Source organism: Boleophthalmus pectinirostris, unplaced genomic scaffold (genome assembly GCF_026225935.1).
Source record: "Boleophthalmus pectinirostris isolate CB_2022bp ecotype Guang Dong unplaced genomic scaffold, ASM2622593v1 HiC_scaffold_20, whole genome shotgun sequence".
Lineage (NCBI taxonomy): Eukaryota > Metazoa > Chordata > Actinopteri > Gobiiformes > Gobiidae > Boleophthalmus > Boleophthalmus pectinirostris.
Genome location: NW_026571153.1, coordinates 1,029,792 through 1,042,941, shown reverse-complemented (window position 1 = coordinate 1,042,941; position 13,150 = coordinate 1,029,792). Strand labels below are relative to the sequence as shown.

Below are 13,150 nucleotides of genomic sequence, written 5' to 3'. Positions count from 1 at the left end.
TGGAACTGTCAATGAGACTTCTGCACTTGTCAACAGGTATTTTGACCCATTTCCCAGGAGCAAACTGTTCTAGATGTCTCATGTTTGAAGGTTCCTTCTCCAGACGCATGTTTCAGCTCCTTTCACAGATGTTCAGTAGAACTGAGATCTGAGCTCAAAGAAGAACACTCCAGAACAGAAGAACGCTCCAGAACAGAAGAACACCCCAGAAACAGAAGAACGCTCCAGAAACAGAAGAACACTCTAGAAACAGAAGAACACTCCAGAAGAAAGAAAAGAAGAACACTCAGAACAGAACAGAAGAACACTCCAGAACAGAAGAACACTCCAGAAACAGAAGAACAGAAGAACACTCCAGAAACAGAAGAACACTCCAGAACAGAAGAACACTCCAGAAGAAACAGAAGAACACTCCAGAACAGAAGAACACTCCAGAACAGAAGAACACTCCAGAACAGAAGAACGCTCCAGAACAGAAGAACACCCCAGAAACAGAAGAACGCTCCAGAAACAGAAGAACGCTCCAGAAAAGAAGAACACTCCAGAACAGAAGAACGCTCCAGAAACAGAAGAACACTCAGAACAGAAGAACACTCAGAAACAGAAAGAACACTCCAGAACAGAAGAACACTCCAGAAACAGAAGAACGCTCCAGAACAGAAGAACACTCCAGAAACAGAAGAACACTCCAGAAACAGAAGAACGCTCCAGAACAGAAGAACACTCCAGAAACAGAAGAACACTCTAGAAACAGAAGAACACTCCAGAACAGAAGAACACTCCAGAACAGAAGAACGCTCCAGAACAGAAGAACACCCCAGAAACAGAAGAACGCTCCAGAAACAGAAGAACGCTCCAGAAAAGAAGAACACTCCAGAACAGAAGAACGCTCCAGAAACAGAAGAACACTCTAGAAACAGAAGAACACTCCAGAACACAGAACAGAACTCCAGAACAGAAGAACACTCCAGAACAGAAGAACACTCCAGAAACAGAAGAACGCTCCAGAAACAGAAGAACACTCCAGAGAACAGAAGAACACTCCAGAAACAGAAGAACACTCCAGAAACAGAAGAACGCTCCAGAACAGAAGAACACTCCAGAAACAGAAGAACACTCTAGAAACAGAAGAACACTCCAGAAACAGAAGAACGCTCCAGAACAGAAGAACACTCCAGAAACAGAAGAACACTCTAGAAACAGAAGAACACTCCAGAACAGAAGAACACTCTAGAAACAGAAGAACACTCCAGAACAGAAGAACGCTCCAGAACAGAAGAACACCCCAGAAACAGAAGAACACTCCAGAAACAGAAGAACACTCCAGAAACAGAAGAACACTCCAGAAACAAGAACACTCCAGAAACAGAAGAACACTCCAGAACAGAAGAACGCTCCAGAAACAGAAGAACACTCCAGAAACAGAAGAACACTCCAGAACAGAAGAACACCCCAGAAACAGAAGAACGCTCCAGAAACAGAAGAACGCTCCAGAACAGAAGAACACTCCAGAACAGAAGAACGCTCCAGAACAGAAGAACACTCCAGAAACAGAAGAACGCTCCAGAACAGAAGAACACTCCAGAAACAGAAGAACACTCTAGAAACAGAAGAACACTCCAGAAACAGAAGAACGCTCCAGAACAGAAGAACACTCCAGAAACAGAAGAACACTCTAGAAACAGAAGAACACTCCAGAACAGAAGAACACTCTAGAAACAGAAGAACACTCCAGAACAGAAGAACACTCCAGAAACAGAAGAACACTCCAGAAACAGAAGAACACTCCAGAAACAGAAGAACACTCCAGAAACAGAAGAACACTCCAGAAACAGAAGAACACTCCAGAACAGAAGAACGCTCCAGAAACAGAAGAACACTCCAGAAACAGAAGAACACTCCAGAAACAGAAGAACACTCCAGAAACAGAAGAACGCTCCAGAACAGAAGAACGCTCCAGAACAGAAGAACGCTCCAGAACAGAAGAACGCTCCAGAACAGAAGAACACTCCAGAGTCCAATGTTCCGTTCTTAGTCATTCTGCTGCTGTGTTTTTGGTTCATTATCCTGTTGGAAGACCCATGACCTACGACTGAGACCAAAGTTTCTGACATCAGGCAACACATTTCGTTTCAAAATACCTTGACAGTTTTGACATTTCGTTGTATCTTGCACAGATTCAAGACGCCCTGAGCCAGATGCAGCAAAACAGCCCCAGAACAAACCAAACCTCCTCCGTGCTTCACAGTAGGGACAGTGTTCTTTTCTTGGTCTGCTTCATTTTTGCGTCTGTGAACATAGAGCTGATGTGTCTTGCCAAAGAGCTCCAGTTTTGGCTCATCTGTCCAAAGAACATTCTCCCAGAAGCTGTGTGGTTTGTCAACATTCATTGTGACAAATTCTAGTCTCACATTTTATGATTTTCTCTCAGCAGTGGTGTCCTCACATGAAGGCAAGGCAAGGCAAGGCAAGTTTATTTGTATAGCACAATTCGTACACAAAGTAATTCAAAGTGCTTTACAGAATAAGAAATACATTAAAATCATAATAAAAACAAATCAAAACATAAATAATCATGAAGATTAAAATTAAAAATTAAAAAAGAGAGACATAAATTGGAGAGAAGAGTGCGGAATGAAAACCTTTCAGTTATATGCACAGTTAAACAGAAATGTTTTGAGCCTGGATTTAAACAGCGTCACAGAAGAGTCTGTCTCACATGTTCAGACTGTTCCAGGTTTTAGCTGCATGAACCTGAAACGCTGACTCCCCTTGTTTAGTTCTGACTCTGGGCACCAGCAGGAGGTCGGTCCCTGAGGTCCTCAGAGTGCGAGATGGTTCATAACATGTCACACAGATGGACTTTGGTGCTCGGCCATGGAGACACTTGTACAAGCAGAGCTGTTTTAAAGTCTATTCTCTGAGGCACAGGAGCCAGTGCAGAGACCTGAGCACAGGACTTATGAGCTCGTACTTCCTAGTTCGAGTAAGGACCCGAGCTGCAGCGTTCTGGATGTTCTGCAGCGTCTCACAGCTCGTTTGGAGAGACCAGTGAGCAGACCATTACAGTAGTCTAACCTACTGGAGACAAATGCATGGATAAGTTTCTCCAAGTCTGATTTAGACAGTAAACCTCTGATTTTTGCTATGTTTTTTAGATGGTAAAAGGCTGCAGATGTTATTGATTTGATGTGGCTGTTAAAGTTCAAGTCTGAGTCCATTATTACCCCTAGATTTCTTGCCTGATTTGAAGGTTTTAGAGAGAGAGACTGGAGGTGACTGCTGACACTGTCCCTTTGTTTCTGTGGACCAAACACTATGACTTCAGTCTTGTCAGAGTTTAGCTGGAGAAAGTTGTTTTGCATCCACACACTGATCTGTTGGATGCAGTGACAGAGTGACTCCACTGGTCCATAGTCTCCTGCTGCCAGAGAGACGTAGATCTGAGTGTCGTCTGCATAATTGTGGTACGACACGTTATTGCTGCTTATTAACTGGCCTAATGGCAGCATGTAGAGATTGAACAACAGGGGGCCCAGGATTGACCCCTGAGGCACCCCACAGGTCAGGGCCATGTCATCTGAGACACAGTTTCCAATTTCAACAAAATACTTCCTGTCTTCTAGATAGGACTTGAACCAGTTTAGTACAGTACCAGAGATGCCCACCCAGTCCTCTAGTCTCTGTAAGAGGATCCCATGATCGACAGTGTCAAAAGCAGCACTCAGATCTAACAGGATCAAGACTGAGACTTTGCCTGCATCAGTGTTCAGGCGGATGTCATTTGTCACCTTGATAAGAGCAGTCTCAGTGCTGTGGAGGCTCTAAAACCTGACTGGAAAACATCAAAGGAGTTGTTCATTTGGAGAAAGTTCGTAAGCTGTTGGTAAACAGCTTTTTTTTCAAGGATTTTGCCAAAAAACGGCAGATTTGAGATGGGTCGGAAATTGTTCAGTACTGTGGCATCAAGACTGCTCTTCTTTAGGAGAGGCTTAATGACCGCAGTTTTCAACGCATTTGGGAATGTTCCAGATTGAAGTGACATGTTAACTATGTGAGTGAGTGGTGAAAGTAAACTGTTGAGGACAGACTTTAGAAATCTAGTGGGTAACATGTCCAGGCAGCAAGTAGATGAACTCAGACTGGTAACGATCTCTAAAACAGTTTTGTCAGTTACAGGTGCAAAGTGATTCAGCTCTGAGTGTCTCTGTGGCTGCAGCTTGTTATTTTGTGTTGTGGAATTGATGGCATTTTTGATGCCCTGAACTTTGTCATTAAAGAAAACTGCAAACTCATTACATTTAGATGTGGAAATTAGTTCTTGTGGCAGTGAAGCTGGAGGGTTTGTTAATCTGTTCACTGTTGCAAACAGGACACGAGAGTTGTTACTGCAATTACCAATAATGTCCGAAAAATACTTCTCTCTTGTTTTACTCAAAGTGTAGTTGTACATATGCATTGTTCCTCTGTAAATCTCATAATGAACCTGGAGGTTTGACTTGCGCCATTTCCGCTCAGCCTTCCGTCACTCCCTTTTCTGTGCCCTGACTGAGTCATCATTTCCTCCACGGAGCTTTTTGCCTCTTTAACCATTTTAACCTTTATCGGGGCGATGGCATCCAGAACATTCAAAACACTCAAAGTCACAGAGTTCAACACATCATCAACATTAGAACATGAGGCAATTTCAAAATTGATCATTTCCATGAACAGTGCACCTGTGTTATCATTTATGTGTCTCCTTCGAACAACTGTAGGAGCAGCCGGTGGTTTGGGAATAACAGACGGTCAAAGAAGACACAGAAATGATCAGACAGAGCAACATCAACCACACTGACATTTGAAATATTTACACCCTTTGTAATGAGCAGGTCCAGAGTGTGTCCTCTGTTGTGAGTGGGCTCACTGACATGCTGAGTCAGACCAAAAGTTTCAAGGACAACACTAAGCTCTTTGGCATTTTTGTCACACACATTATCCACATGTACATTAAAATCACCTGTAATGACTAGTCCACTTTGGCTCAAACACTGATGGATGGTGTGATCTGACAGTGATGTACTTTGCCCTTCAAGTTCACATTGAATTTGTTTGGAGGTTGTTCTGGGCTCTTTGTTTCATTCTTTAATTTGTCATCAGTTTTCCTCTTGCAGTCGCGTCCAGGGAGGTTGTCTTCAGTCCTATGGCCCTTAAACCTCTGAAGAACTGTGTCACTGCTGCTTGGAGATGGTCTTATTGTCTTTATCTTTATCCTGCTTGTCTGTGAATTTCTTTCTATTCTCCTGACACAGTTCTCTTCTTCTCTTTCTCTGGTCCATGTTCAGTGTTGTGTCCATCATGTCTCCAAACAGAACAATGACACATGTCGCTCTTTAAACAGACACACTGACTGAGGACAAGTTTGAAGAACCTGTGATGCGGATTAGAGACACACCCAAGTTTAACATGTCCCTATTGTCCAAGTATTTACAATCGTTTCTAGGGGAACCATCAGTTTTGTCCAGGAAAGTTTCATTAGTTTGTTTTTTAAATAATTCTGTTGAACAACAATTCACAAACAGTGTCTGATTTTCATTGGTTATTTGTCAGGAATTTTTTATTTATTATTGCTTTTCTCAGTTTCAAGTTATTTCAGTGACCATTGTTGATTTTTTTTTCTTTACCAGAGGAAACCAACAATTTTGAACACGTCTGTACATAATAACTGTAAAAAGTAAAGCTGATTACTTTGTGGATTTTGACTATTGCAGGTTATTTTTAGAAGGTAACCCCCACGATAAACGAGGGACCATTGTACAGAAAAACAAACTCAATGTACAGATCCAAACATGCATTTTCCAAAATTTATTCCAGGTTTAACAGGGGAAACAACAAGGATACATGAACCAGGACTAAACCAGGACTAAACCAGGACTGAACCAGGACTGAACCAGGACTAAACCAGGACTGAACCAGGACTGCACCAGGAATAAACCAAGACTGAACCGGGACTAAACCAGGACTGAATCAGGTCCGGGATCAGACCGGAACCAGACCGGGACGGAGACCAGGACTTAGACCTGGACCAGACAAGGAGTGAGTCTGGTATCAGACCAGGACCAGACCAGGACTGAGACTGGGACCAGACCAGGACTGAAAACGGTTTAGTCCTGGTTCAGTCCTGTATCTCAGTTTAAGTCACATAAACGGTCGTTATCCGTTTTTTCCATTTTTCATTTAAACACAAAATACAAAACGTAAAAAAATGCATCGTTATATGTTTATTCATTTTGATTTTGGAGACAAATAATGAAGAAAACAGTTGTTTTTTCATGTTCTTATTTTTGGTTTTATTTTGAAAAACAAATGAATGAATAACACACAGACTGAACCACACACCTTTATCCCCACGGACTAAACCAAAAACAGAAGGTACCAAGGTAAATAATAGAAAAGTAGATTAAACAAACGAGCAAAGGTAAGAAACATTAATATCACCAAAATATTTTAAGCAAATTAACAAAACAGTCATAGTTTTTTAGAATCACAGTTCAGTTTTTGCATTTGTCCAACTGTCATGCAGCTTTAATAATATTTCAAAATGAAAGGAAACTATTTCTATAAAATATGTCAGTCCTTCCAAGCAAATTTTTTATCATTTTAAATACATTAAAAAAAAAAATCATGTACCTTCATCAACAGTTCAAAGATGGAATAACACAAGATATGATGAAATACATCCATTTATTTACAGGATTTTTGGGTCTTTGAAATTTGGGAAATAATTTTTGTTACATGTTTCATACATGGTCTGTTTAAAACATATGGAACTTTAGAACCAAAAATGGTACAGAAAAAAGGTCAAGTTTCATAAACTAGAGACATATGTATCTGTTCAATACATTTTTATATCAGATGAATTAACTTGAATTTTTGGCCTTGTTGTTTACTTCTGCTTGACCGAGCCCAGTAATCAACACGGTTTGTAAGTCAGTAACTTTTTTATTTATCTGGCACTTTTCACAGACAGATGTCACAAAGACGCTTTACAGAGCATTATAATTGTAATAAAAACATGTATCAAAGTCTCTGCAGTGGCTTGAGAGAGAAATGGTTTGACTCTGGCAATATTTTTTGGATGATGAAAACCAGATTTAGTGATGGACCTGATGTGAGGCTCAAAGCTAAACTCATGATCCAGAATAACTCCTAAACGTTTGACCCTGTCACAGGTTCAGTGAGGAGGGTTGGAGCTTAACTTTGAGCCTCTCTCTCTGAGCTTCAGGACCAATAATTACATTACAAATCTGTAACTCCAAATGCACCAAACTACAGAGTGCATTACTTTGGTTTCACTTTTGAACAAATGCATTAACGCTTTCAACATGATTAAGAGAAGAATGACAGAAGTAAAAGTTTATCGATTATATTTAAAGGTCCCATATTCCACAAAACTGACTCTTGTGAATTATAAACAATGTTGGAATGTTGTTACCTCCTCAAAAAACAGACCTGGAGTTGTGTTTCCTTCACACGTGTTTGTCTGTCTACATCTCCAAAAGTCAAAACGCTCTGTTCCACCTTGTGATGTCACGAAGTGGTCGTTTTCAAGTTAACAGCTCCTTTTACCTTTTGTCCAGTAGAGAGCGGAAACTCAGCCTAAATCTGCAGGGTTTGTGTGTTAAACGTGTGAATGAAACAAACACAACTCCAGATTTGTTTGTGAGGAAACTACATTTGAACATAGGTCAGAAAATAGATTTAATGTCCTGTAGGAATATGGAAACGAGACTTATTATATCTCTCCAGATCTTCTGAATCTGGCCACAGGTCCTGCACACAGCTGTTGGCGCAGTGGTATGACTCAAATGTTATCATGAGGTTGATTTTTCGTTCACCTCTCTCACAGAATCTCAGGCTCTTCCGCAGCTTATCGTCATCGAAACGCAGCACCTGGAAAACATAAACACAAAGTTGTCCTTGAGCAAGACACTCCAGATGCAGAGGGAATCGCACCACCGCCCGAGTCTGTCTGTCTAACGTGTGAACTCATTTAAAGGTCCTGTACTGTATTATCCAAAAGTGACTCTTGTGAGTTTTAGCCCATGTTGTTGTTCCCTCACAGTTGTGTTTTGTTTCATTCACATGTTTGAGTTTTTCTTTATTATCAGTTTGTTTACATGTCCAGAGCTCAAAACCAGGAGAGTCAAACTCATTTTGTTCCGGGGGTCGTATCCAACCGACTTTGATCCCAAAGGGATCAGAAAACTCATGACATATAAACCCCAAAAATAACAACAAGATCAAATATTTGTGCAGAGAAACACAAATCTAATACAGAAATCTTTTTTAATTGATGAACTCTTTCTTTTACTAAATATTATAATATTATGAACAACCTGAAACTTTAAGAAAAATACAATTTCAACACGATGTTTTAACATTAACTTGTTGTAAAATCCTGCAGTCGGCTCCACTTTTCTCATGTTGGACATTTTTCTGATGAGGGTGTCACGGTCAACAGTCAAAACGATCGTCCTTTAAGAGCGTTTGGAAAGAGACAAGTCTTCATTTGTGCTGCTCTGGTGGGAGGGGCCACGTACAGAGACACTGGAGACGCTGATTTTAATAGAAAATATCATTAAAATATTTGAGTAGAAAATCAGCCGAGGGCCAGATTAAAGGTCTTGGAGGGCCGGATGTTTGACACTCCTGCTCTAAACACTCTGTTCCACCTTGTGATGTCAGCAGTTTAAGTGAACAGCTCCTTTTACCTTTACTTTAGTAAAGATCTGCAATTCCAGGACCGAAAATATCCAGATGAAGGTGTGTGGAGTTTAAAAAACAAAGTGAATCTACTCCTGTATCACCACATGACACATCACAAGGTGGAACAGAGTGTTTTCAGTTTGAGAGAAGAGCTCAGGGTAAATCTGCAGGATGTGTGTGTTAAACACACAGACTGTTTATATAAATGCACAGAGTTAACGCGCAGTCGCCGTGTTCCAAACAGAAGTTCACATGAGGCTCTTCTTTAAAGTTTAAAAGTCATAATTATGACTTTTAAACTTTAAACTTTTTTAAAGTTTCTATGAGCCTTTTCTGGTGGAAATGAGCTTCCATAGGCTCCCGCTGACTTACATTAGAATATTGTGGCTCTTCTCTCTGTAACTGCTGTTGTGAGCTTCATTATTTTGCTCTTAAAATGTTTGTATTAATCTGCTCTACATGATCCTGGTGGTTTTGTTTGGCCATTTTGTCCTTTAATAAAAAAATCTCATTCCTCATCTGGAGTTCGCTCCTGTAATCGCCTCACGAGCTTCATTTGGACGGAGCCAAACGCTGTGGTGACGTCACACTCACTTAGTCCACTTCTGTAAACAGTCCATGGTTTAACCCAGAGACACTGGAGGATGGGTCAAATGCAGGTTTAACCCAGAGACAAATGCAGAGGACACATTTGATGTAAAGACAAATGAAGGTTTTGTTCCACAGGCAAATGAGGAAGGACGAGGAACCAGAGAGAAGCTTTTCATAAACAAACTTTACAACTTTAGAAAAACTCTGTAACTTTGATGAGGAAGTGAAACAGACACATGTACAGATACAGAACAGTGATCTTACCTCCTCACCCACGACCAGAGCCAGAGCCACATGATCCCACACGAAAAACTCACAATGACCATCTTCAACAGACACATCCTCCCCAGTGCCCACCAGCTCCAACCTGAAAGAAACAGACAAAACACATTTTACAGCAGTTTGACACAGACAGAGAGAGAAAATACAGAAAGTACAGAGTAACAGTGTCTTACTCGTGTGTCTCACACATGGCCTGTGGTCTCCAGACGAAGTGCGGCTCAGGCTCCTGTCTGAACGCACAGATGCTGTTTGGTGTATCCTCCAGCAGAGGGACGTCTCTGATTTTACAGTTCTTAAGGTTAGGGTTCTTTAAGACCTCCTGGTCCTCAAAGGCCTTCTGGTCCTCATGATCCGGGCTGTGGACCAGCACTGCATACAACACTTCCTGTGAGTACAGCACGGTTTTCCACTTTCTCATGACAGGAGTCTGACCACCACAAAACTACACAAACAGAGAAAGTGAAACAGGTTTAATACTGACATCAGAACAAACACACACACACACACACACACACACACACACACACACACACACAGACACACAGGTCTAACTCTGACATTAGAACACACAGATCTCACCTGCTCGCTGTACTGCTGCAGGACGTCCCGCAGGTCAAAGGTGAAACGATACGAGCCGTACCTGGAACTGGACAAAAACACCGGAGACGTGGCAAATCTCACCAGGACCCCTGCTCCAACCGCTCCACCTGCCTCCCCCTGAGCTCCACCTGCCTCCCCCTGAGCTCCACCTGCCTCCTCCTGAGCTCCACCTGCCTCCCCCTGAGCTCCACCTGCCTCCCCCTGAGCTCCACCTGCCTCCCCCTGAGCTCCACCTGCCTCCCCCTGAGCTCCACCCTGCCTCCCCTGAGCTCCACCTGCCTCCCCTGAGCTCCCCTGCCTCCCTGAGCTCCACTGCCTCCCCTGAGCTCCACCTGCCTCCCCCTGAGCTCCACCTGCCTCCCCCTGAGCTCCACCTGCCTCCTCCTGAGCTCCACCTGCCTCCCCCTGAGCTCCACCTGCCTCCTCCTGAGCTCTTCTCCTGATCGGTGCAGACTGCTCTTCGACTCCTCCTGGACGCACTATCGTCAGGTCCCTGGTCTCTGCGTCGCTCAGATCTTCAGGAGTGACGGTCAGACTGAACCACACCACCTTCACCCTACTGTTCATTTTTGGATCTCTGAATCCTCCGTCAGTCTTGATACCGTCCAAACCCTCCCACTTGGTGCTGTGGCTCACGTGGGTGATGTGGAGCTCTGGTCTGGGGTAGGCTGGGATTTTATATCTATTATCTGGTGAAATCTTTTGCAGATATTTTATGGGTTTTTGCTGTTTTTGTTCAGGCTCCTTTAATTCAGGCAACGTCAGGTGTTTGTTTCCTTCTGTGATCTCTATCTTTTCTGTGTAAGTCTCCATCTCAGCTCAGGGTCGTGTCAGATCTGCTGTATGTTCGTGGACTTGTGTGTTGTGTTGTTTTACGGAGCAGGTGGAGACTCTCTCCGATCTTTGATCTGGTTCACAACAGAACACATCATCAGCACTATTACTATTACTATTACTATTACTATTACTATTACTGTTACTGTTACTATTACTGTTACTGTTACTATTACTGTTACTGTTACTATTACTATTACTGTTACTGTTACTGTTACTATTACTGTTACTGTTACTGTTACTATTACTGTTACTATTACTATTACTATTACTGTTACTGTTACTGTTACTGTTACTGTTATTATTACTATTACTATTACTATTACTGTTACTATTACTATTACTGTTACTATTACTATTACTATTACTATTACTCTTTGGTCCAGCCCAACACTGAAAAAACTCAAATCTAGCCAAGTTAAGATCATTTGAATTAAGAAAGTTTGATCATGATTTGAGTAAATTTCACTCGATCAGTAAAATGATTTATCAGTGCAGCGAGACTTTTTGTACTTTAAATATGAAAATACGTCTTGAAGAACAAATACTTTGTCTTTGGCCTTAAAATAAGAAACAAAACCTAATGTTTCATAACTTAAGTAACAAAACTGAGTATTTGACCCAGCACCAGTAAAGACACAGTTTACCCAGGGCCCAGGGAGGGGCCCCTCACAAACTCTGACAGTATCCAGGAAACTGTGGCGTTTCCACACAGTGAGTGTTTCTCAAGTCCCAGGATCCTCCCTCCAAAGAGCAGAACAGACTTTGTGTCACTGCTCTGGACTCGGCTCCTCTGAAGCAGAGACCAGTGTCCTGCTCTCAGCTCCTGGAGGGCCCCGGGAACAGGCTCCAGAGGGAGTCACTGCTCCATGTCACATGACCAAATCAAACGCCATAAAACTCTGAGTTTTAATAAACATCAACACTTCTACAAATATGAAGTGTTCAGAGGTGTTTTTCTGTGTCACAGGCATTAAACATGTGAATAATAAAGGCTGAGTGAATCCTGGTAATGAATTATTTAGGCTGAGATCAGCCCAAATAAATAAATAAATAAATACACAGGCTGAAACTTTTTCAGATGATCAGATAATTGTATTCCCAATCCTCTTCTTTAAGAGATTCTGCTGCGTTTGCATCTGATAATAATGTGATCTGCAGCCGAGGATCCTCGCAACTGGGAAACACACATGGATCTATGAAAATAACACCCAGTATCCTGATTTACCAGCGCTGGTGCCGCACTGCGCATGCGCAAACTAATAGGGATACGGTAGAAGCAGCAACTTCTCCAAAAACAACTCAAACTTCCACCAGGATTTTTCAAGTAATAATATTTTATACCTATTAACAAAATACAGCAGTGTTTCTGTTTGATACAACCACATTTTAACAGCAGGTAAACTTCTGACTCTTAAACTGGTTTTGCCACAGTCTCATGTTCTTATTTGTATGTTTATATCTTCTGTCTTTCTTTGATAGAAACACGGAGGAGCCTGGAGGAAACACTGCAGAACCTGATCGCACAATTTAGCTTCAAACTGCACAGGATTAGTTAAAGAAATAGAAAACGGCGCGTGAAGTATTCAGAACATAACAGTACTGTGATTGGCTCCTCCATCACTGCGCACTGTTCATTATTAAACACGTATTAAACACAGTTAATAATTACAGAAAATGACATTTCATTATTAAACACGAGTTAATAATTACAGAAAATGACATGTAGGTTTATAAAGAGGGTTACACTGACCTGAGTCTCTTTAGGGCGCGGTCAAACAGACTGTGACTCGGTACATGTAGTGCTGTAGTGACGATGGTGTAAAAACGGAACTTAACTCCAAGATGTGAAAAACAAAACTGAACACCAGGGGGCGCGTTTGCCTCTCTCCTCTGCCCCGCCTGTTTTTCTTGGTGTTTTTGAGCTTTAAATCCACGTGTAGCTGAATAAATGTGAAGTAGAGCTGTTTAAAGTCACACTGTGGAACATTTCAGGCAGAGAAATGAGACACGGGACTTTTTCTTCAGTTCTTTTTCTGTTGTTTTTAAAGTTTGAATGTTCTGTAGCATTTTAAGATTTATTTGTAAATGTAAA

The 13,150-nt window shown here is 41.7% G+C and overlaps 1 protein-coding gene across 1 annotated transcript; it reads right to left on the bottom strand.

Annotated features, from left to right (window-relative positions):
- Positions 1 to 6,961: 6,961 nt before the first annotated feature.
- On the bottom strand, positions 6,962 to 12,918 carry LOC129409878 (uncharacterized). The gene is made up of 5 exons (XM_055156784.1): positions 12,809 to 12,918; positions 10,201 to 11,129; positions 9,795 to 10,063; positions 9,604 to 9,706; positions 6,962 to 7,932 (listed from the first exon to the last, which is right to left on the bottom strand). The coding sequence occupies exons 2-5, from the start codon at positions 11,032 to 11,034 to the stop codon at positions 7,741 to 7,743; spliced, it is 1,398 nt and encodes a 465-aa protein (XP_055012759.1). The 5' UTR covers positions 11,035 to 11,129; positions 12,809 to 12,918; the 3' UTR covers positions 6,962 to 7,740.
- Between the last annotated feature and the right edge of the window lie 232 nt (positions 12,919 to 13,150).

Bases quoted from the DNA above. Each gene is read 5' to 3' on its own strand.
- LOC129409878 (XM_055156784.1), bottom strand. From the start codon at position 11,034: ATGGAGACTTACACAGAAAAGATAGAGATCACAGAAGGAAACAAACAC. The intron at 10,064-10,200 runs GTGAGATCTGTG...CTGTTTGTGTAG, and splicing joins TGCAGCAGTACAGCGAGCAG to TTTTGTGGTGGTCAGACTCC. The intron at 9,707-9,794 runs GTAAGACACTGT...TGTTTCTTTCAG, and splicing joins GCCATGTGTGAGACACACGA to GTTGGAGCTGGTGGGCACTG.